Source organism: Saimiri boliviensis, chromosome 12, assembly GCF_048565385.1.
Source record: "Saimiri boliviensis isolate mSaiBol1 chromosome 12, mSaiBol1.pri, whole genome shotgun sequence".
Lineage (NCBI taxonomy): Eukaryota > Metazoa > Chordata > Mammalia > Primates > Cebidae > Saimiri > Saimiri boliviensis.
The window spans coordinates 18467172-18490006 of NC_133460.1; the positions used below are offsets into that span (position 1 = coordinate 18467172).

The 22835-nt window shown below is 45.5% G+C and overlaps 1 protein-coding gene across 1 annotated transcript; it reads left to right on the plus strand.

Annotated features, from left to right (window-relative positions):
- The first annotated feature begins 283 nt into the window (after nucleotides 1-283).
- Nucleotides 284-21216, plus strand: CRYM (crystallin mu). The gene is made up of 8 exons (XM_003930166.4): nucleotides 284-558; nucleotides 1071-1224; nucleotides 3070-3132; nucleotides 9049-9150; nucleotides 11484-11667; nucleotides 17311-17432; nucleotides 18343-18427; nucleotides 20877-21216. Exons 1-8 carry the CDS (start codon nucleotides 389-391, stop codon nucleotides 20939-20941), a joined length of 945 nt encoding a protein of 314 aa, XP_003930215.1. The 5' UTR covers nucleotides 284-388; the 3' UTR covers nucleotides 20942-21216.
- Nucleotides 21217-22835: the final 1619 nt, after the last annotated feature.

Sequence of the window (22835 nt, forward strand, 5' to 3'; positions counted from 1 at the left end):
TTCCCAGGCACAGTGACCTAGACAGCAGCAAAAAGCGAGTTAATAGGGAAGGGTTAGGTAGGAATCAAAAGTCAAGGAATGTGGTTATAGTCTATTACAGGAACTGAGAAAGCGGACCGAACAATAGTGACTCCCAGCCCGCCACCTCGATGCCCATCTTGGGGAATCCGTTGCTGGAAGGGACCTGTCTCGCCCGCCCTTAGGGGTCGGGGTGGGCGCAGGGGGCGGAGACGGCTGGCGGGCGGGGCGGGGTGGGGTTGCTCCGCCCCCGGAGGCTGGGCGGTGACCGGCAGGCGGCTCCGCAGCGCAGCGGGCGCGCTCACAGAGGGCGCAGCCGACGGTCGGTGGATCGCGGTGCAGAGACTGAGGTGGGAAGGCAGGTGGCGAGATGAGCCGGGTACCAGCGTTCCTGAGCGCGGCCGAGGTGGAGGAACACCTCCGCAGCTCCAGCCTCCTCATCCCGCCTCTAGAGACGGCCCTGGCCAACTTCTCCAGCGGCCCCGAAGGAGGGGTCATGCAGCCCGTGCGCACAGTGGTGCCGGTGACCAAGCACAGGGGGTGAGTAAGGAGGATCGGGGCCCGGGGCAGGAGCAACTGGAAAGAGGGAAGAGGAGGAGCAGAAAGAGGAGCGGTAAGAGGAGCGGTGGGAGGAGGGAAGAGACGGCTTGCAGAATCGTTGCTAACAGCTGCCACTTTTAATAGGCGCTACCTGGTGTGCCAAGTGGGCGCTTTACGGGTGTTACCTTGTTTATTTCGGCACACTCTCCACGTAGGGAAGTACTGATGCCACCATTTTATTGATGGAAAACTGAGGCTCGGAGAGTTTAAGTAACTTATCTAAGCTTACACGGCTACTAAGTGGTAGAGCTGGGAGGATGGTTTTCTGATCCAGAGCCGGACTTCGGAACACACTATGCGTGGTGTCTAAGGGAAGGGCAGAGGGATGCGGGGCCTGGGAGAGGGCCAGTGGGGCAGTGACGAAGGAAAGAGAAAGGAAGGTATATGAGAACTTTAAAAGAGACCCCAGCATTTATGAGAAGGGGCTGAAGCTGCTCCCTCTCTCCTTGTAGCTACCTGGGGGTCATGCCCGCCTACAGTGCTGCAGAGGATGCCCTGACCACCAAGTTGGTCACCTTCTATGAGGACCGCAGCATCACCTCCATCGTCCCCTCCCACCAGGCTACTGTGCTACTCTTTGAACCCAGCAATGGCACCCTGCTGGCGGTGAGCAACTTCCTGTCCCCGGGTGAAGTGGGGCCCTTGGGCCCGGCATTAAGCTCAAAAGGGAGTTCTCGATGAGCAGGGGAGTCTTAATTGTGACTACCCTGCCCCTCTGCAAGTGACTGGATACCAGCGACACTGAAGGTTGTCTGTGTCCATGTATCTATTTCTAGGACTGCCTGAGGATGCATAACACAGCACCAGCGCCCACTGCTGCCTCAAGCATGTGACAGTGTGGAAATAATAATCTTGTCATTCTTGCATATGTCCTTGTCCTATACTCAGTTACCCCAAATACACAGCTTGAACTAATCCATTAGCCAAGGGAACATTTACTTACTCGATCCTTGTCTACATGGAAAAGACGGGGTGTTCTATAATCCCTAGGAGCCTTTTTGGAGGGGTATACAGTGTGACCTGTTTTAATATCTAATCGCAGTATCAAAAGGTAGCAGTAGCTTGTGTTAATGGCATACTTTTTAATGTGTCAGGCACTGTTCTAAACATTTCGCATTTATTAATTCTCTTAATACTTAAAACCATTCTATGTGCTGGGCAACATTGTTGCTCCCACTTCACAGATGAGGAAACTGAGTCAGAGCAACTATGTTCAACTTACCTAGGTTTATGTAACTAACAATTAGCATGGCTGGACTTCAGAGCTGCTCAGACTCAGTCCCCAGTGCATAGGTCCAGACTCTCCTAAGACTACCGCCATTTTAACTGCCACATATTGGGCACTATGTGCCAAGAAGGAGGCACTGATCACATTCAATTCTGACATATTCCTCTGGGAGTTTTTATTACCTCCCCTTCCCCCCCATTTCTATTGAGGTCCTTGAGGCTCAGGTTGGTAGAGTCACTTTGCTTGAGGTCACACATCCGGTTAGCAAAAGACTCAAGAATCACTCTTAGGTCTCTCTGACGGTTAACTCTTGTGGTCTGCACACTCCAAGCTGGGTGTTACGATGTCCTTAGTTTTCCTCTGAATTTCTGGATCTCCAAAGAATCTGGCTGTTCAACACTCCTTTGAGAATATCTATCCCTCCCTACCTTACACTCATCCAATGGAGATGGCATTCATACTACCTGCCAGCAGTGGTCCCCAGGGGGGTAGGACCTGAGGCTTTGAAACTAGGTGACAGCTGAATCTGCTCAGTAACATGGTGATTCAGTTCCTCATCTGTAAAATGAGGTTGATGATGCCTACTTTTTTTTTTATGGTAAGCTGAGATGAATAACTTATAAACAGAGAAGAATGCAGAGGGTGCTTGTTACTAGTGAGGCATAATCTTCAACTTTGCTGTGTATCAGAATCACCTGGGCTGTCTGTATTTCACTCCTAGAAAAGATACGGACTAGATTAATCTAAGGGTGGTATCTGAACATCTATATCTTCATGAAGCTTTCCTCATGTGCAGCAGGAACGGAGAGTCACTAAGGTAGAGTTTCATGGCCCTTGTCAAATGGCAACCTTCTCTCTCAAGTTCCTTCTTAATCTGGTGTTTTGAGAATCTCAGGGAAAGAAAAGAAAATGGGCAGTTCTTGAGCGCTCACCATGTGCTAGATGTTTCCAGATATGCCAGTGCATTTAATCTTCAAAATAAACCTCTGAATGACTGGCATTATCTTTGTTTTTACAGGTGAGGAAACCAGCACTTAGAGATTACAGTGTTTATTCAAAGTTAAATATCTCTTAAGTGGAGGAATTGGATCCAGGTCTGACACCAAACCCATGCTGTTGGAGGATGCTATAAAACTTCCTAGGCTGATATTTTAGAACTGTTTCTTCTAGTTTAAGTAGTGGACAGGGGTTTCCCTTGCTCACTGTTTCTCCTTTCCTCCAAGGTCATGGATGGAAGTGTCATAACTGCAAAGAGAACAGCTGCAGTCTCTGCCATTGCCACCAAGGTAAGATTAGTGGCTGGCTGTACTATGAAGGTGAACTGTTGGGTGGGGTCTGGTGTCTCAATCTTGAGAGACTAAAGGAGAAGTGAGGAACTTAATTTTGGTCTCTGTTGGACATAGCTGGAATTCCAGATGCCAGATATGAGATATCACGTGAGCACAGTAATTCACAAAATTATTAGCTACCATTTAATATGCATGACCAGATTCCAGGTACCTTACATGCATAATCCTCAATCTTCCCATCAGTCTTGAAGAATAGAAATGATTCTCTTCACTTGCCAGATCTAGGAATGTATCTCAGAGAGGTTGTGTGAGTGGTCCAGGATCACACAGGTAATAAGTGCTAGAGTAAGAATTTAATACCTGACCTCTCCAGCATCCAGGACTGGCTTCTTGTCCCTGTACCACATTGCCCCTGGTAAGAGAGTATGATTGCCCCATAGACCAAAGCTAGTACTACACAAGAGGGAGAGTGAGCTGAACAGATCCAAGCCAGATCCATGGATTCATTGAACGAGTATTGACTGAGCTCCTATCGTGTCAGGCACTGTCTAAATGTTAGGGAAATGGCAATGAACAAAACAGAGGGGCACACACGAGGGAGGTAGATAACAAAAAGTGAAATACTGGCCAGGTGTGGTGGCTCATGCCTGTAATTCCAACACTTTGGGAGGCTGAGGTGGGCAGATAACTTGACATCAGGAGTTGGAAACCAGCCTGGTCAACATGGTGAAACCCCATCTCTCATAAAAACACAAAAATTAGCTAGGCATGGTAGTGCACACCTGTAATCCTAGCTACTCGGGAGGCTGAGGCAGGAGAATCATTTGAACCCGGGAGGCAGAGGTTGCAGTGAGCTGAGATCAAGCTACTGCACTTGCCTGGACAACAGCGTGAGACTCTGTCTCAAAACGAAACAAAACAAAACAAAACAAAACAAAAAAAACCCCCAAAACCTTTGAGTTTAATAATGTCTTAAATAGTAATAACTAATGTCATTAATTAGTGTCTATTAATAAATGATTAATAGTGTGCCTAGAATTTGCTAAGAAATAAAACCAACAACCCAAAAGCCACATAACATGTTGGAAAGATGAAGATAAAGCAGAAGTGAGAGTATTGGAGAAGGTGTAACATTTTACATTATCCAAGAAAGACCTCCCTGAGAAGGTAACCTCTGAGTCAAAACTGAAAGCAGTGAGTCAGTGAACCATGCAAAAATGTGGAAGGGCGCTCCGGGCAGAGGAAACAGTTAGCAGTGGGGCGATGATGTTTCCAAGCAATGTCAAGTCACCCTATAAGAAAAACAGTATTTTTGAAGTTAGAATTAAGAGGAAGAGGCTTAGAAAACAGGATGTCTGTGGGAACGACTGGAGTCTTTCACATTAAACGGGGACGTACCAGGTCTTGGGACACTGGTTTTCCTAAGTTATTACAAAGGGAAGGTGGTCACCCAGGGAAAGTTGCAGTAGCAAAGACCAGGTGTTCAGGTTGTATGTTACGGTTTTCTAGATACCTGCTGGGAAGGAAAGAATGGGAGGATTAATCTGGTAATTGTTTGTGAAGGGAGTAGACCAACAGCACCCACCTCAGTGAACCAGTTTTTAGTTATTTCCAGACCCGACTCAACAGAAGTAATCAAGGACTCCTCGCTGTTTGCTGGTAATTTCGGAACAAAATGAATCTCGTATTACTGCCTGTCATTTGTAAAGAGCTGTAGTCATTTTCAAAATCATTTCCAACCCCTTGTCTGGACTATGAGTTTCTGTGAGGAAGGCAGAGAAAGTATGAATGGCCTCATTTTACGCAGAAAAGAATAGAAACTTGGGTTTCCCGAAGTCATACAACCAGGTGCCTATGGGTTCTTTTGAGGCTGTGTGGTCTTGTCCCAGTTAAGAAATTTCCCATACAAGCAAGCTATGCGGCAGCATTAGCTAGGGAAGTTTTCAAAAACCCAAATTCCCAGACCTACTAAATCAAAATCACAAAGAGTAAGGATTAGTCAGATCTAGAAACCACACTTTTGTAGATCCAGCCTTCAATAACACTGCTTTGTTGCATTAATAAAAATCTATGCTCCCAGAAGAATCAAGAAACCTTGACACTTCAAAGTTTAGACACTTCAAAGTTTAGGCTGAAACTTCACAGCTTTATTTCTAGGGGCTCAGATGAACTGATTCAGTAAGGAACAAAGGGTCTATTTTACTTGTTGCCTTGAGAGTAGAATATTTTCTTGTCCACCACTTCTCTTTTATTGAGGGCTTTTGTGGGGAGAATAAGTATAGGGAGCTCTAAGTTCTGATGAACACAATAAATCTTTTGTGCTTGGGTTTCACATAAACCTCATTGAAGGCTCTTGATATGTTTTCTCAAGGTGACAGTATATATCAGGATTTAGCACTGGCATGCATTTATTCAACAAATATTTCAGTGTCCACCAAGTGCAAGTTTCTTTGCTCAGCATGGGGCGAGCAAAACCAGATACAGTACCTGCCATCATGTAGTACAGGGTCCAGTGAGGGGAAGACAAAGTACAGTCCAAAGATCACACCAATAGGCCGGGTGCAGTGGCTCACACTTATAATCCCAGCACTTTGGGAGGTTGAGGCAGGCAAATCACCTGAGGTCAGGAGTTCAAGACCAGCCTGGCCAACATGGCAAAACCCCGTCTCTACTAAAAATTTTTTTAAAAGGCCAGGTGTGGTGGCTCATACCTGTAATCCCAGCACTTTGGGAGGCTAAGGCAGGCAGATCACCTGAGGTTGGGAGTTTGAGACCAGCTTGACCAACATGGAGAAACCCCATCTCTACTAAAAATACAAAATTAGCCAGGCAAGGTGGCACATGCCTGTAATCCCAGCTACTCGGGAGGCTGAGGCAGAAGAATCACTTGAACCTGGAAGGCAGAGGTTGCAGTGAGCTGAGATTGTGCACTCCAGCCTGAGCAACAAGAGCAAAACTCCATCTCAAACAAACAACAACAATAAAAAATTAGCTGGGTGTGATGTTGGGTGCCTGTAATCCCAGTTACTCGGGAGGCTGAGACGGAGAATTGCTTGAACCCGGGAGGCAGAGGTTGCAGTGAGCCAAGGTCATGCCACTGCACTCTAGCCTGAACAACAGAGTGAGACTCAGTCTCAAAAAAAAAAAAAAATTACAGCAATAAATATGAAAGTAAAATGCTGACAAGGACAAGTGCTGTGAGAGTGTAAAGCAGTAGGTCTTGACCTAGTCTGTGGGCTTGCCTCTGTAAGGGATATTTGAGCCGAGATTGAAGGATAATAGGAATTACTTATGAGGGGCAGAGGAGACAAAGCAGCCTAGCATCCTATGGAGAGGAATTAATTAATGCAAAGGTGGTTGAAGGAAGTACAGGAGTTTGGGAAGCTGCAAGGAAGCTAGTATGGCTGGAAGACAGGAAGTACAGGGAAGCATGGCATGATGGCATGAGAGAGGGCTACAGCGCTGAGATCACCAGACCATGCAAGGCCTTGGCAAATGCAAAGGAAACAGACTTTCAGACTCTTTAAATGAAAAACCTAGCAATCTAGCAGATTCATATACATGTACTTAATAACCTGCATGCTGATGAGAAAAGACTGAAGTGTCACTAATCCTATTTAATAAATCCCATAAATACATCATTTTAAAAAACTGGCTGGGTGCAGTGACTCACACGTGTAATCCCAGCACTTCGGGAGGCCGAGGCAGGCAGATCACTTGAGGTCAGGAGTTTGAGACCAGCCTGGCCAACATGGCAAAACCCCATCTCTACCAAAAAAAAATAAAGAAAAAATTATCCAGGCATGGCGGTAGGTGCCTGTAACCCCAGCTACTCTGGAGGCCGAGGCATGAGAATCACTTGAATCAAGGAGGCAGAGGTTTCAGTGAGCTGAGATCACACCACTGCATTCCAGCCTAGATTACAAAGCGAGACTCTGTCTCAAAAATAAAAATAAAAAAATTTAAAAATATATAGGAATTATCACACTATTGCCAGGGAAACAAATTATCAAGACAACAAATCAGAATTACAGATTTAGTTTAGGAAGTTGAAGGTTACTTTTATAGGATACTGTAACAACTTCTGAAGCTCAGGTATTCTTTCAAGAATAGATTCATATTAACTGAGAACAGAAGAAAATGGTAACAATTAAGGAAAAATCAACTACTTATCCTTATCAGACAGAAACAGAGTTATAGTCTTATGGATATTATCATTTTAAAATCTTTTCAAATAAGAGATGTTGAACTATATTTTATGGCACAGAATGGTATCTCTCCTTTGGTAGCTGCAAGAGATATAATTAATTCCTAATATTTCAGAGATGCTGTTTTGCTAGTAATTAATAGTTAAGAAGACTTTTCACTTTTTAAATATTATACTCCAGAATTTCAGTGAGTAGTGCTGTATGAAAGAACAGACCTGGGTAACTAAAAGTGTACTAAATTAAATAGAGAAAAGGCACAATAGAGTTTTATTTAATACATATGATGTTGAGAGCCAAGTGATGTCTTTCCTCTATGCCAGTGATTCTCCACTTAGCATGATTTTGCCACCCGCTCCAGAGACATTTAGTGGTGTGCAGACATTTTTAGTTGCCACAACTTGAAGGGATGATGGAAAATGCTACTAACATCTAATGGATAGAAACTAGAGATACTGTTGCACATCCTGTAATACACAGAATGGCATCCCTCCCCAACAAAGTATTGTCCAGCCCAAATATTAGTAAGTACTGAGGTTGAGATTCAGTGTTGCTTCTTGTAGGCCATAGTAGACATGTGCCAGTTCTAGGCAGATAAGACTACCTCTGTCTTCACGGAGCTTAAAAACCAGTAGAAGAAAATCTACAAACAAGTAAGTGCTGTGGCCTGGTGTATTCTATTAAGGAGGTCAGAAAGGCTTCATTGGAGAGGTGGCAATGGACACGAGTCGGTCACAGAATCCTGCTCTCAAACACAGACACCCTCAGGAGATGCCATAGATGCTAATTCTACCTTCATCTTTAGCAGAAGACAGAGGCTATGAAAGGATCAACAGAGTGGACTCAGAATATTGCTAGAACCCTGGGAAGGAAGGGCTCACAGATTCCAGGGAGCTCTTAGAAATAGCTCAGAGCTCTGAGAAGTGGGTATGGCTGAGCATATACCTGAGATATGGTGGCACAGAAGAAAGGACATGAGCTTTGGAGTATGGAGGATGTGACTTTAGAGCCCCACTGTGCCCTTTAATAACTGTGAGACCTGGCCAGGAGTGGTGGCTCACACCTGTAATTCCAGCACTTTGGGAGGCTGAGGTTGGCAGATCACCTGAGGTCAGGAGTTTGAGACCAGCCTGGCCAACATGGTGAAAGCCTGCCTCTACCAAAGCCACAAAAATTAGTTGGGCATGGTGGTGCGCACCTGTAGTCCTAGCTACTCGGAGGCCGAGGCAGTGAGAACTACTGGAACCCGGGAGACAGAGGTTGCAGTGAGCTGAGATCGTGCCACTGCGCTCCAGCCTAGGCAACAGAGGCTCTGCCTCAAAAAATAAAATAAAATTTAAAAAAAAATGAAAAATAATTTTTTAAAAAAGCTTTAAGACCCAGACCAAATTCACTTCTCTGGACCTCAGTCTCTTAATCTGTAAGAAGAAGATAATAGGAATCCCCAGCTCATAGGGCCAATGTCTAGACTAAATGAGATCATGGGGTCAACACATTGGCATATATTAGCTGCTCAGTGAAGCCTTCTTCCTTCTCTTCCCACTCGACACTGGGGAAACCAAGACCCAAAGTGAAATTCTCTGGATTGCCTGCAAGCTCTTGAGGGAGGCAGAAGAGAGGGCAGAAGTCACCTAATACTAAAACCATAGTTTTGTACCCACCTGCTAGTGTCTCCCTTGACCTTTGCCACTTCCTTTCTCTCAAATAGTTTCTGAAACCACCCAGCAGTGAAGTGCTGTGCATCCTTGGGGCTGGGGTCCAAGCCTACAGCCATTATGAGATCTTCACAGAGCAGTTCTCCTTTAAGGAAGTAAGTCCAGGGGCGGGAGTGGGAGAGGAGGGAGGGAGTGGTCCCTGACCTGTCTGTAGTCCTTCACGGCACCACAGGTTATTATGAAATAATTAAGCCATGAGTCCCATCTAGACCATTCTTGTACCTTCATGACTTCCCAGGAGCCCTGATGGAGGGGATGGAGGAGAAGAGTTGGGGAAAGATCCGATTACCTGTTTCCAGTCCTCAGTTCACAGGGCATTTGGCCTGAGGATACAGCAAGCTTACTCAGTTAAAGGATTCTATTACATCTCTTGTATACATTCAGTTGTCCTTTTAGGCCCTGTCTATTATGTTTTTCTTAGGAGAATGCAGAGTTTTTAAGTATTCAAGGTTATGGATCAAGAAACTGGATTGGATGAGACCCGGAGACCAGGAGGCCATAGCCTCTCTCTGTTGCAGTCTCCATACTGGTCCACCTTCCCCCAGTTGTGGCTCGTGCTTCCTCTTGGGAATGTTTGATGTGATTTTTATTTTATGTGTGTGTATAAAAGGGATGGAACATATTCATAGTATGATTTAATGATGAAAATAAAACCACTGCCTTGGGAAATATAAACTATTAAGTTAGTGCAAAAGTAATTGCTGTTTTGGCCATGACTTTTTTTTTTTTTTTGAGACGGAGTCTTGCTCTGTTGCCCAGGCTAGAGTGAATGGCATGATCTGGGCTCACCGCAACCTCTGCCTCCTGGGTTCAAGGAATTCTCGGGCCCCAGCTTCCCCAGTAGCTGGGATTATAGTTGCCTGCCATCACACCTGGCTAATTTTTGCATTTTTAGTAGAGATAGGGTTTCACCATGTTGACCAGGCTGGTCTCGGACTCCTGACCTCAGGTGACCCACCTGGCTTGTCCTCCCAAAGTTCTGGGATTACAGGGCATGAGCCACTGTGCCTGGCTGCCATTACGTTTAATATAAGGAAGAAAACGAAAAATGCTCTTTTATCTGTTTTCAAAGGCAGTTAATGTTTTCCGATCTTCCCTCTTCAGTTTTTTCAGCAGTTTCAGTCATGTTAGACATAAACCATTTTATAGCCTGTCTCACTGAACATTCTAACACCACTTTTCGGCTGAACGAATTTTTGCATAAAACTTGCATAGTCTTCTATTGAGAAGGGTATAAAGGTTAATCATGTGCTTCTGGCTGGGCAAAATGTCTGGTTTTTCACCTTGCCTGGTGAACTTACTTAGACATAAAGTTTGTTTATGTATTCTATTTCCTTATGAGAGATTCTGTAGGTCTTATTTTTAGTTGACACATGACAAACCCTTGACCCAGACATTGAAAGCTGTCAAGCACGTCGACAAGTCCCCAGCTCCTGGCCTTTGCCAACACCAGCACCTTCCAGGATTCCAGCTGTAGCTGCCATTCTTGTCGTTTTTATCGGCTGTGCCATTTACCTTCAAACTCTTCTGGTTTTGAATTTTCTACCTATTCTTCACTGATCAAGTTATTCCATGCAAAACACTGCCATAAATAACCCTTTGTATGAATCTCCTACCCATTGCAACTCCTTTACAGGGTCTCAGACATAAAGTGTGGGTTCCACACAGACTTTGCCAGGTTACCATTTCCATTTCACAGACATGGAAACTAAGGCTGAATGACATGAAGCAATTTCAGTAAGTAGCGGAATAGAGATTGGTTCCAAGCCTTCTACCTGGCTCCAGAACTTGCTCTGCTAATCAATATGCAATTTTTTTTTTTTTTTGAGATAGAGTCTTGCTCTGTCTCCATGCTAGAGTGCAGTGGCATGATCTCAGCTCACTGCAACCTCTGCCTCTCAGGTTCAAGTGATCCTACTGCCTCAGCCTCCTGAGTAGCTGGGACTATAGGCGCGTACCACCAAGCCCAGCTAATTTTTATATTTTTAATAGAGATGGGGTTTCATCCTGTTGACCAGGCTGGTCTTGAACTTCTGGCCTCAAGCAATCCGCCTGCCTTGGCCTCTCAAATTGCTGGGATTATAGGCGTGAGCCACTGCACCCAGCCTCATTATGCTATTAATATATAATAGCTATTAAGTTGTTGAGGCTATGCATCCTGACCTAGAAGTGAATACTTCCACCCTCTTTTAAAGGGGAAAGTGGCAAAGAAAGTTCATTTTCAAATACCTGGCTAGGTATTTGTCCAAATTAATGCTGTACCCTTGATCAAATGTCCATTCTCCATAGGGAACGGTTTTGGAGTGATTTAGATAACCACCAGCCCCTATCCCAGAGTGGTTCAACTTTCCCTTGGCATCCCTGGGCTCAGTATAACATAAGCAGCCAAAAAATGGCACCAATGTCCCTCTTGTTACTCCCAATGAAGGTGAGGATATGGAACCGCACCAAAGAAAATGCAGAGAAGTTTGCAGACACAGTGCAAGGAGAGGTACAGGTCTGTTCCTCGGTCCAGGAAGCTGTGACAGGTGCAGATGTGATCATCACAGTCACCTTGGCAACAGAGCCCATTTTGTTTGGTGAATGGGTGAAGCCAGGAGCTCACATCAATGGTAAGTAGAGTAGCTCCATAAGGCATGATGGGTGGTAACCAGGCTCCTCTCTAGACTGGACCAGTCGGCTACGTCTGCAGAGCCAGTTTACTCACGCAGATGCCCAAGCTTTCTAAAGGTCTTAGGAACATGTGAGACTGAAAAAACAATATTGGGCCAGGTGCAGTGGCTCATGCCTATAATCCTAACACTTTGGAAGACTGATACAGGTTGATCGCTTGAGGCCAGCAGTTTGAGACCAGCTTGGTCAACATGGCAAAATCCCATCTCTACTAAAAATACAAAAGTTAGCCAGGCATAGTGGCTTGCACCTATAGTCCCAGCTACTCTTGAGGCAGAGGCACGAGAATGGCTTGAAACCAGGAGGCAGAGGTTGCAGTGAGCCAATATTGTGCCACTTCACTTTAGTCTGGGCAACAGAGTGAGACTCTTGTCTCAGAGGAAAAAAACAAAAACAAAAACAAAAAAAAATTTGCTCCCAAAAATGTAAAATGGAAATTGCAAACCTGAAGCTAATGAATATTTAATGTTCTATAAAATGTAATTTTTTTTCTTTTTTTTGAGACAGGGTCTCACTCTGTCACCCATGCTGGAGTGCAGTGGTGAGATCTCAGCTCACTGTAATCTCTGCCTCCTGGGTTCTAGCAATTTTTGCACCTCAGCCTCGTGCCATCATGCCCAGCTATTTTTTTTTTTTGATACAGACGAGGTTTCACCACCATATTGGCCAGGCTGGTCTCGAACTCCTGGCCTCAAGCAATCTACCCACTTCAGCCTCCCAAAGTGCTGTGATTGATTACAAGTGTGAGCCACTGTGCCTGGCCATAACATGTAAAATTACGTAAAATGGTAATTCACAGCTCAGTTCTTAGATGTGATGAAGTTTAAATCACAAAGGCCAAATGAGTCATTTGTTCTTAATACTAAGACTTATAAAATTTTAAATTTCTTTTGTACTGTAATTTATTATGTGACATATATATTCTTTTAAATATGTGTGATAGGATGAGGGGCAGGAGAAGGAACTCTAGACATGAGGGTGCCTGGGGCCTCTGCAGACCTTCAAATGGCCCTGAGTGTTATAGCAAGAACTGGTCTATATCTAATACTATTGCAGGTGTTTATTCTATGTATACATTATTCTCTATATAATATCGTTTAATACTTATAACCAACGTATGAGACAGGAACTACTATCATAAACCCCATTTTACAGGGGGATAAACCAAGACATGGAGAAATGACATAACTTTCCCAAAGTCAGAGGTTCTTTTTTCTTTTTTGAGATGGAGTCTTACTCTGTCACCCAAGCTGGAGGGCAGTGGCACAATCTCGGCTCACTGCAACCTCCACCTGCTGGGTCAAGTGATTCTGCCTCAGCCTCCTGAGTAGTTGAGATTACAGACACTTGCCACCATGCCCAGCTAAATTTTTTTTGTATTTTTAGTAGCAATGGGTTGCACCGTATTGGCTAGGCTGGTCTCAAACCCCTGATCTCAAATGACCCGCCTGCCTCGGCCTCCCAAAATGCTGGGATTACAGGGGTGAGCCACTGGGCTCAGCCCAAAATCAGAGGTTCTTGATGGCAGAGCTGGGATTTGAACTGAGGCACTCTATCTTCAGAGCCCAAGCTTTTGAATAATACTCAGTATCGCCTTCCAACAGGAAGACCGGATTCTGGTGAGCAGCGCAGGCAAATTTTAGAGGATTTAAAGATGGTCTCAGTGCTCCATGTTTTAGTGACAAGCACATGGTGTGAGCTGAGAAGCTAAGAGCTTTGCACACGTGGGCAGATGAGCAGGCAAAAGCCAAGTAAAATAAAGGTGCATTCAACCATACATGCCTACTGAATCTCTACCATGTGCCAGGCACAATTCTAGATGCTGTGGATGCCACAAGTACCAGACAGTCAAAGTCACTGTTTTCCTGGTGGTTAATTTCAGTGAGGAGAGATAGATAACAAACACACACATAGAGGAACTAGATAGTTTGTAGCTAAAGATGAGACTGGGAAGAACAAGGCCCTGAGTGACAGAGGCTGGTGGTGGAAGTGGAAGTTAGAAGCAGAGGGAGGTGTTTTCAGTAGGGTTATCTGAGAAGCTCTCTTAGGATGTGGGGTTTTTGTTTGTTTGGTTTTTTTTTTTCGAGATGCAGCCTAGCCTAGCTAGCTCTGTCGCCCAGGCTGGAGTGCGGTGGTGCGATCTCAGCTTTCTGTAACCTCATCCTCCCAGGTTGAAGCCATTCTCCTGCCTCAGCCTCCTGAGCAGCTGTGATTACAGGCACCCGCCACCATGCCCAGCTAATTTTTGTATTTAGTAGAGACAGGGTTTCACTGTGTTGGCCAGGATGGTCTTGAACTCCTGACCTGTGATCCACCTGCTTCGGCTTCCCAAAGTGCTGGGATTACAAGCGTGAGCCACCGTGCCTGGCCAGGATGTGGTTTTTGAGCTGTGACCTGAATGAGGAGGAAGAGTCAGCCACGCCAAGAGCTGAAGGAAAGGCAACCCAGGTAGAGGGAACAGCAGAGACAAAGGCCTTGAGTGTGGAAGTGAACATGGCATATTTGAGGAGTGGGTCAATGTAATTTGAAAGTCTCAGCCTGCATGGTACTGGTGGTCAGATTGGGTCCAGGGAATGGGTAAGAGGTGAGTCAGGGCTGAGTCTGTGAACAATAAGACCATTTCTGGAAAGATTTGGGAAATTGAAAGGAACCAGTTCCTGGTGAAATGGGTTTCCAAGGCTGCATCTTCAGGAAGATGGACTTGATTTTTTTTTTCCAGCTTAAAACAACACATTATTATCATCTCACAGTTCCTGTGGTTCAGGAGACTAGGTGTGAGTAGCTGGATCCTTTGCGCAAAGTCTTGCAAAAAAGAAACTGGGAGGTATCCAGGCTGCACTCAGCTCATGCCCGGAGGTCCTCTTCCCGTCTCTATGGTGTGGCAGGATCCCTTTCCTTACGTTGGAGGATGGAGAGGGGAGCCCCTTTCCTTGGGGCCATCCTCAGCTCCCGGAGACGACACAAATCCCCCACCACATGCCCTTTCCATCCTCACATCCAGACACAGAGAATCTCCCTTATGTTGAATCCCTCTCTCCCTTGGAATCGCTCTCCAGGAAGGGCTGACTTGATTTTGAGTCAAGGCATCTCTTCTGTTTTCCTGGCCCAGGGACAAAATTGGTTTATGTGTTCACAGAGGCATCACATACATTTAAGAAAAATGTGTCACAAGCGCAGACAACAGGGAAACACCAACAACAGATTTTACTTAGTTTATAGCTCAGCAGAGGGACAGGCCCAGTTCCAACCTCCTCCACGCTTCTCTCCTCCTGCCCCCACACCCTGTCAGCCTGTCTTCGACCCTCACTCATTTACCTCCATCACAGCCAAGCCAGAGCCTGATCCTTTGGGCCCCTCTCTTTACTGCCTGGCCCACCTCCATCCGTCTGAGTGACCTCACACAACCCTTTGAGGATGCGCCCTGCTCATAAGCAGTGGTTGTGCAGGGGAAACAGTCCAGAGAGAAGGGGAGGCCTGAGAAGTGGGGGTTTTGTTCCCACCAGCTTATGATTTATTTACGAGCTTCCTCAGCTAGTGCTTTTGTTCTGTAGAACTTGCCGCACAAACAACCTTCAAGATGGACATTTTTACACCACGCTCTTTGGAAATTAGCATGAGGAAGAACAGCATGGGAGGGAATAAGTGGAGAAGACTGGGCAGCAGTTCGAGAAGGCATATAAATGCTCTCTTATATTTGTATAAGGCTTTATAGCGTTTTTTAAAGACTAGCCAGCTAGGGGCTGGATCCAGCCAGCAGATGTGCTTTGTTTGGACCATAGTGTGATCTAAAACTCAAGGAGTGACATATGCAAATAGATTTCCTGTTTCTCTTTTAAGAAAACAACTGGGGCATATCTGGTAACAGTGGATCTATATTCACACGTGGTAATGATTAGCTGGAGCTGAACAATGTTCCTTTCGAAAGGGCCGGCTGGCTTCTGCACCCCTCAGTCTCCACCACATCGAATTCAGTCCCTCTGACCAGCTTGGCTCATTTGCATTACCTCCCTGGCCCTGCAGGCTTTTGGTGGCAGCCTCTGCATTCTCCTGTGTCCCAATGCTCGACACCTTGGATTCATCATTCTGGTCCTGGACTCCGCAGGGGATGTGATCGCTCAGGGCCAGGATGGAGCCATTTTTCTTTGTGCCGAGACTTCTCCTTGACACTGGGCTTTCTTTTTGTCACGAGTGAACAGAGAACGGGGGTGAGGGAAAAGCGGTATGATGGCACGCGCCTGTGGTCCCAGCAGTTTGGGAGGCTGAGGCAGGAGGGTCACTTGAGCTCAGGAGTTTGAGGCTGTGGTTTTTTTTCTTTTTCTTTTTCTTTCTTTTTTTTTTTTTTTGGAGCTAGAGTCTCGCTCTGTTGCCCAGTCTGGAGTGCAGTGGCACAATCTTGGCTCACTGCAACCTCCGCCTCCCAGGTTCAAGAGATTCTCTTGCTTCCCGGTAGCTGGTATTACAGGTGTGTGCCATCCCACCTGGCTAATTTTTGTATTTTAGTAGAGATGGGGTTTCACCATGTTGGCCAGGCTGGTCTCAAACTCCTGACTTCAAGTGATCCTCCTGCCTCGGCCTCCCCGTGTTAGGATGACAGGCATGAGCCACTGCACCCAGCCTGTGGTGAGTTCTGGGTGCACCACTAAACTCCATCCTGGGCAACAGAGTGAGACCCTCTCTCCAAAAAGAAAAAAATAGATATTAAAAGAACTGGTTGGGGGTGAGGAATGGGAATGACAGAAGAGCAAAAGGAGAATGGGGTGTGAATAAGCTCCAAGTGATGTCTCTGTGTCGGGATTTGTGTGAGGAAGTTGTTAATCCTGTTAAGCGGAGGAGGCGTGAAATCCCAGGTGCTCTCAGACCCAGATTCACCCATCAAATCCTTAACCTTGGCAAACACCTTCACTTCTTTGATCCTCCATTTGTGCATCTGTTAAGTGAGAACCAGACTTTGAAATGTACTTGTGAGAACCATAAATAGTATGTGTAAAACATCCCACAGATAGTAGACATCCTGTAAATGAATGCTATGTCGTCTCAAAATCTTTTAGCAATGAGGTGGGATATGGAATAGAAAGGCAGAAAATGGTAGGTAGTATTCTTTTTTTTTAATTTTATTTTTCAGATGGAGACTCACTCTGTTGCCCAGAGGCTGGAGTGCAGCCGTGTGATCTTAGCTCACTGCAACCTCCGCCTCCTGGGTTCAAGCGATTTTCGTACCTCAGCCTCCAGAGTAGCTGAGACTACAGGCGAGAGGCCCCACGCCTGGATGATTTTTTGTATTTTTGGTAGAGACGGGGTGTCACCATGTTGGCCAGGCTAGTCTCAAACTCCTGGCTTCAAGTGACTTGCCTGCCTCAGCCTCCCAAAGTGCTGATATTACAGGCATGAGCCACCACACCTGGCCTATTTCTTAATAAGTATTTCATCTTACTGATTGGGAGAGGCATTGCCTGGGGAATGAAGGAGTGTTTTGAATCTGAGTGTGCTCACGGGTCCTTCAATCACCTCTCTCCCATGCTTTGGCCTTCTCCGTAGCCTTTGGGACTATTTCTGGGCTTAGGGTCTGTTTTTCTGTCTCTTAGCTGTTGGAGCCAGCAGACCCGACTGGAGAGAACTGGATGATGAGCTCATGAAGGAAGCTGTGCTGTACGTGGATTCCCAGGAGGCGGCCCTGAAGGAGTCCGGAGATGTCCTGTTGTCAGGGGTGAGGCTCTTCTGACCCCAGTCAGGGCTGCCACCTGGCTGGCCTCACCTGCGTCCCAGGGTTTCATTAACTTCCCTTCCAATTTGGCCTGCTCGAGACCTCAGCCACCCCTCCTCCTTGTAGGGGAAAGAGTTCCTAAACATTTTGCTTTAATTTCATTCCAGAAAAATATGGGCATTATGGTGGTGACATGTGTTTTCCTGTCTCCTTTGCCTGGACAGAGCTCAATGAATTTTGATTTTTTTCTCCTTTGCCTGGATGGAGAAGCTCAATGAATTTTTTGATTTTTTTCTCCTTTGCCTGGATGGAGAAGCTTAATGAATTTTTCTTCTCTTTCTTTCTTTTCTTTCTTTCTTTTCTTTTCTTTCTTTCTTTCTTTCTTTCTTTCTTTCTTTCTTTCTTTCTTTCTTTCTTTCTTTCTTTCTTTCTTTCTTCTTTCTTTTTGCTTGGCTGTCCTATAAAGCAGTGGGATTGGAAGCTTCTTGCAGCCTGGAAACCTTCCCAATGTGGCCAACGCGATAAGACTGTGTTGCCCACCTTCTGGCTTCATTTTAGTGTCATAATCAGAGCATAAAAGCAAGAAGAGAGCTGCTGGCATGCATGTTCAGATAAGAGCATGTCTATTTCCTCACTGACACAATGATCTTGGCAGGACAGCTCTCTGAGCACCAACTTGAATCTCTGTGTTTACGGTATCACAAAAGCAGATGCCACTCCAAAAGGATTTCGGGGCCAGTCTCCTCCCTAATATCATCCAGTGTACAAAGGATCTTTTTTTTTTTTTTTTTTCTTTAATCAAATATGTCTTACCTAGTTCAAGAGGCTTCAAAACCAATCTGGGCTGGCTTCAAAAGCCAACCCCGAACAGACTTTAACTTCATACCTCGGTCAGCTTATGTTTGTTTCCTAGGCTGAGATCTTTGCTGAGCTGGGAGAAGTGATTAAGGGAGTGAAGCCAGCCCACTGTGAGAAGACCACAGTGTTCAAGTCTTTGGGTAAGATCCATTGGTCCCTGGGCACAAATCTAACCAGAGCACAAGGCAGGTTCACCCATTGGTGGAAAGAGCAATGCGTCACCAGACTCTGTAGCTGAATCACTGTGCTCCATCATTCAAGTCAATTATTTACATGGCTTAGCCTAGCAATTAAGCTCATGAACTCTGGAACTGGGCAGTCCTGGGTCGGAGTCCCTTCCCCGCCACTCAAAGGCATGTGTCCTTAGGCAAGTGATCTGACCTCTCTGGGCCACAGTTTCCTCATCATCTGTTACCAGTGAGGATTAGGTGTGATGTGTACATAAAATGAATCAGTTAGGTGCAGATCTTGATGAAACTCAGAAGTGGAGGGGGCAGGGGACAAAGATGTTAAAAGACAGGAACCTTACGGGAAATGGCAGAGACCCAACCTGAAAGAGAGTCAGACAGAAAGCGCTGAGCCCTGTTCATTCCTTCCTTCCCTACTCTCCCACTTGCTGCTTTGAAAAGGGCTTCCATGGGGAACCCCTGCCAACTGAGTTGTACAGGGTACCTTATAGAAGCCTAACAAAAGGTGGGCTCCCAGTGGCCAGTCTGGCCCTTGCCCTTGTTTTCTTCCCCTCTATGAGATTGAAGGAAACAGAAGTACATGGGAACAGACCAGGCATGGTGGCTCATGCCTGTAATCCCAGCACTTTGGGAGGCCGAAGCAGGCAGATCACCTGAGGTCAGCGATTTGAGACCAGCCTGGTCAGCATGGTGAAACTCTGCCTCTACTAAAAATACAAAAATTAGCTGAGTGTGCTGGTGCAATTCTGCAATCCTAGCTACTTGGGAGGTTGAGGCAAGAGAATTGCTTGAACCTAGAAGGTGGAGGTTGTAGTGAGCCGACATCATGCCGCTGTACTACAGTCTGGGCAACAGAGCAAGACTCAGTCTCAAAAAAAAAAAAAAAAAAAAAAAAAAAAAGAGGCACATTGGAACAGAACTGATACACCTAAAACAAAACATTGAAATACTCCAAAATGTTGGTAAGCAGTTGCTACCCTGAGCCTCTCAAGAGAGCCCCCTGTCCCCCTCTCATGATCTTCCATACTTCATGATCAAGCAGCAAAACAATTAATACCTGGCAGAGCATCAAGAGTGCCCTGGCCACCCAGAGCCCATGCCATTAGTTAAGTATCCATGCCTTGCAGGTTGGTTAATGTCTTTAAAATCTCTCATACACTGCAAGCAATATCTTCATTATGCCAGTGCATGATGTCTCTCGTGCACTGGCAATAAAACTTTATCTGGAGCTTTGTTCAAATACATCACATGGATCCAGTTGTGTCCAAAAGCTTCAGAGGTCATGGCAGATCAGAGGTCAGGGAGCCCCCACTTGAGTTGAAATGCTGCAGAAACCTGTTCTGTGCTTTTCAGCAATTTTTGCTTTCTCACCTTCGGGGATTAGTTTCTTGGCACATTGTTTCATCTAACAGATGCATATCAAGCACCTAATTACATATCTGTGCTAGGTGCAGAGGTTAAGGTATCTCCCAAAACTACAAGACAAAGGGGAGATGCCAAAGGATGCAGCACTGGCACTGGACCGTGGTCAGCAAACTGCAGTCTGTGGGCCAGACCTGCTCTGCTTCCTACTTTTGTGTAGCCTCTGAGCTAGAAAAGGTTTTTAGATTTTCAATTGATTGGGGGGAGGAAATAATATTTTATGATGCATGAAAATGATACAGAATTTAAGCTTCAGTTCCATTAATAATTTCACTGGAGCACAGCCAGTCTCATTTGTTTACCTGTTGGCTGTGTTTTCTACTCTAAGGGCAGAGTTGAGTAATTGTAATAGAGACCCTTTGGCCCACATAGCCTGAAAGAGTTACTGTCTGACCCTTTTTGGGAAGTTTGCTCGGGCTGGGCATGGTGGTTCATGCCTATAAGCCCAACATTTTGCGAGGCCAAGGTGGGCAGATCACCTGAGGTCAGGAGTTCAAAATTAGCCTGGCCAACATGGTGAAAGCCTGCCTCTACTAAAAATACCAAAAAAAAAAAAAAAAAAAAAAAATTAGCCAGGTGTGGTGGCAGGTGCCTGCAATTTCAGCTACTTGGGAGGCTGAGGCAGGAGAATCATTGAACCTGGGAGGCATTGCAGCAAGCCGAGATCACGCCACTTCACTCCAGCCTGGGCGACAGAGCGAGACTCTTAACACACAAAAAAATAAAAAATAAAAAAATAAAAATTTGCTCAGCCCTGAGCAAAGGACACACAATTTGTTGGTGGGTGTTTTTTAGTATATTTTCTGCCCCTCTGCAGACCATCCAAGCCTGAGCTCACCTCTGGCTATCAGTCCCCGTTATTCCAGTAGGCACTGGCAACATGAACTGGAAACGTGACTGGAAATTCCAGTCACGGGGCCTGGTTGTTTCAGGAAAAGTTGTTCTGACCAAAGGTGAACCAAATTTCTGTCTGTTCTAGGCATGGCAGTAGAAGACACAGTCGCAGCCAAACTAATCTATGATTCCTGGTCATCTGGTAAATAAAACAAAGGAGCTTAGTGTTGAGATGGGTGCTCGAGGGATGTTGCTGCTGGTTCTCATAATTTCTTGAGTAAATGAGGGAGTCCAACCCCAGAGAACTCCCGTTTTGTGCTTATTGTATTTTACCTTATGTGCTCATTTATGTTTGTAGTTGGAAGATCCTCATTTATGTTTGTATTTGGAAAGCAAACTAGATAACCATTTCTTCTGTTATACCAAGTTATAATAGTGTTCATTTCCCTTTATGTTTCCCTGAAATAAAGCACTTTCCAATTCTACAGTGTTTGCTTCGGTAGCTTCTATTCCTATCACAAGGAAACAGAGGGATCAGATGCTTCCATTCATTCCCTGGGGGAGCGCCAATGGCTATAATGAAATTTATTTTCAATTTTTTTTTTAATAGATACAAATCGCATACTCTAAGATACACTATTTTAACATATACAATTCAGTGGTTTTTGTTTTGTTTTATTGACATGGAGTTTCACTCTCGTTGCCCAGGCTTGAGGGCAATGGCGCCATCTTGGCTCACTGCAAACTACGCTCCCAGGTTGAAGCGATTCTCCTGCCTCACCCTACTGAATAGCTGAAATTACAGGCATGCACCACCACACCCGACTGATTTTTAGTAGAGACAGAGTTTCACCATGTTGGCCAGGCTAGTCTTGAACTCCTGACCTCAGGTGATCCACCTACCTCGGCCTCTGAAAGTGCCGGGATTACAGGCAAGAGCCACTGCACCTGGCCTACAATTCAGTGTTTTTTAGTATGCTTGGAGTTGTGCAACCATCACTACTCCAGTTCCAGAATATTCTTAGTCCCCAAAAGAAACTTGGTGCCTGTGAGCAGTCACTACCCATGTGCCCCTCTTTCCAGCCCTCTGGGAACCACAAATCTGTTTTCTGTCTCTATGGATTTGCCTCTTTGAGATTTTTTTTTTTTTTTTTTTTTTTGAGACAGGGTCTCTCTCTGTCTCCAGGCTGGAGTGCAGTGGCACAATCAAGGCTCGCTGAAGCCTCGTCTTTCTGGGCTCAAGCGGCCCTTCTATATAGTTGACATGACAGGCGCATACCACCATGCTTGGCCAACTTTTTGATTTTTTTACAGATGAGGTGTCACCATGTGGCCCAAGCTGGTCTCAAACTTATGGGCTCAAGCAGTCCTCCTGCTTTGGCCTCCCAAAGTGCTGGGATTACAGGCATGAGCCACCCACCTAGCCTGGTCATTATAAGTGAAATTCTGCAATATGCTGTCTTTCGTGTCTGACTTCTTAACATTTAAAGGAAAAATGGAGTTTCTGTATGGATCAGGGCTCCTTTGGTCACAATGGTAGAGACTACAACTCAAATTACCTTAAGCTGAATGAATGGAGAATGGAATTTATTGACTCTTGTAATTAGGAACACACAGGTAACTGGTTTTGGCTACAGCTGTATTCAGGGGCTCCAACTCTCACCAGGGCCTGGCCTTTTTCTCCCGTCCCTCTCAGTTCCGTCTTCTTCCTTAGTGGGTCCATTATCAAGTTCTCCCTGGTAGTGGCAGGACATTTATAATTCAGTTCCTGAATTATATTCTGTCCTTTTGAGCAAACTGAGCATAAATATTCTCTTCCTTTACAGTTAGATGTTCCAGAACTGAGATTTACTGGACCGTCTAGGTCACATGCCTATTCCTGAGCCTAACATTGTGGCTGAAAGACATGGAATAGATGTGACATGATGGCTCATGCCTGTAATCCCAGCACTTTGGGAGGCTGAGGGAGAAGGATCACCAGGAGTTCAAGACCAGCCTGGGCAACATAGCAAGACCCCATCTCTTAAAGAGATGGAACACTCTGGCCAGGCTCAAGCCTTGTACCTATCCCTGAACCATCACATTGTCCAGGGGGATTGGATGC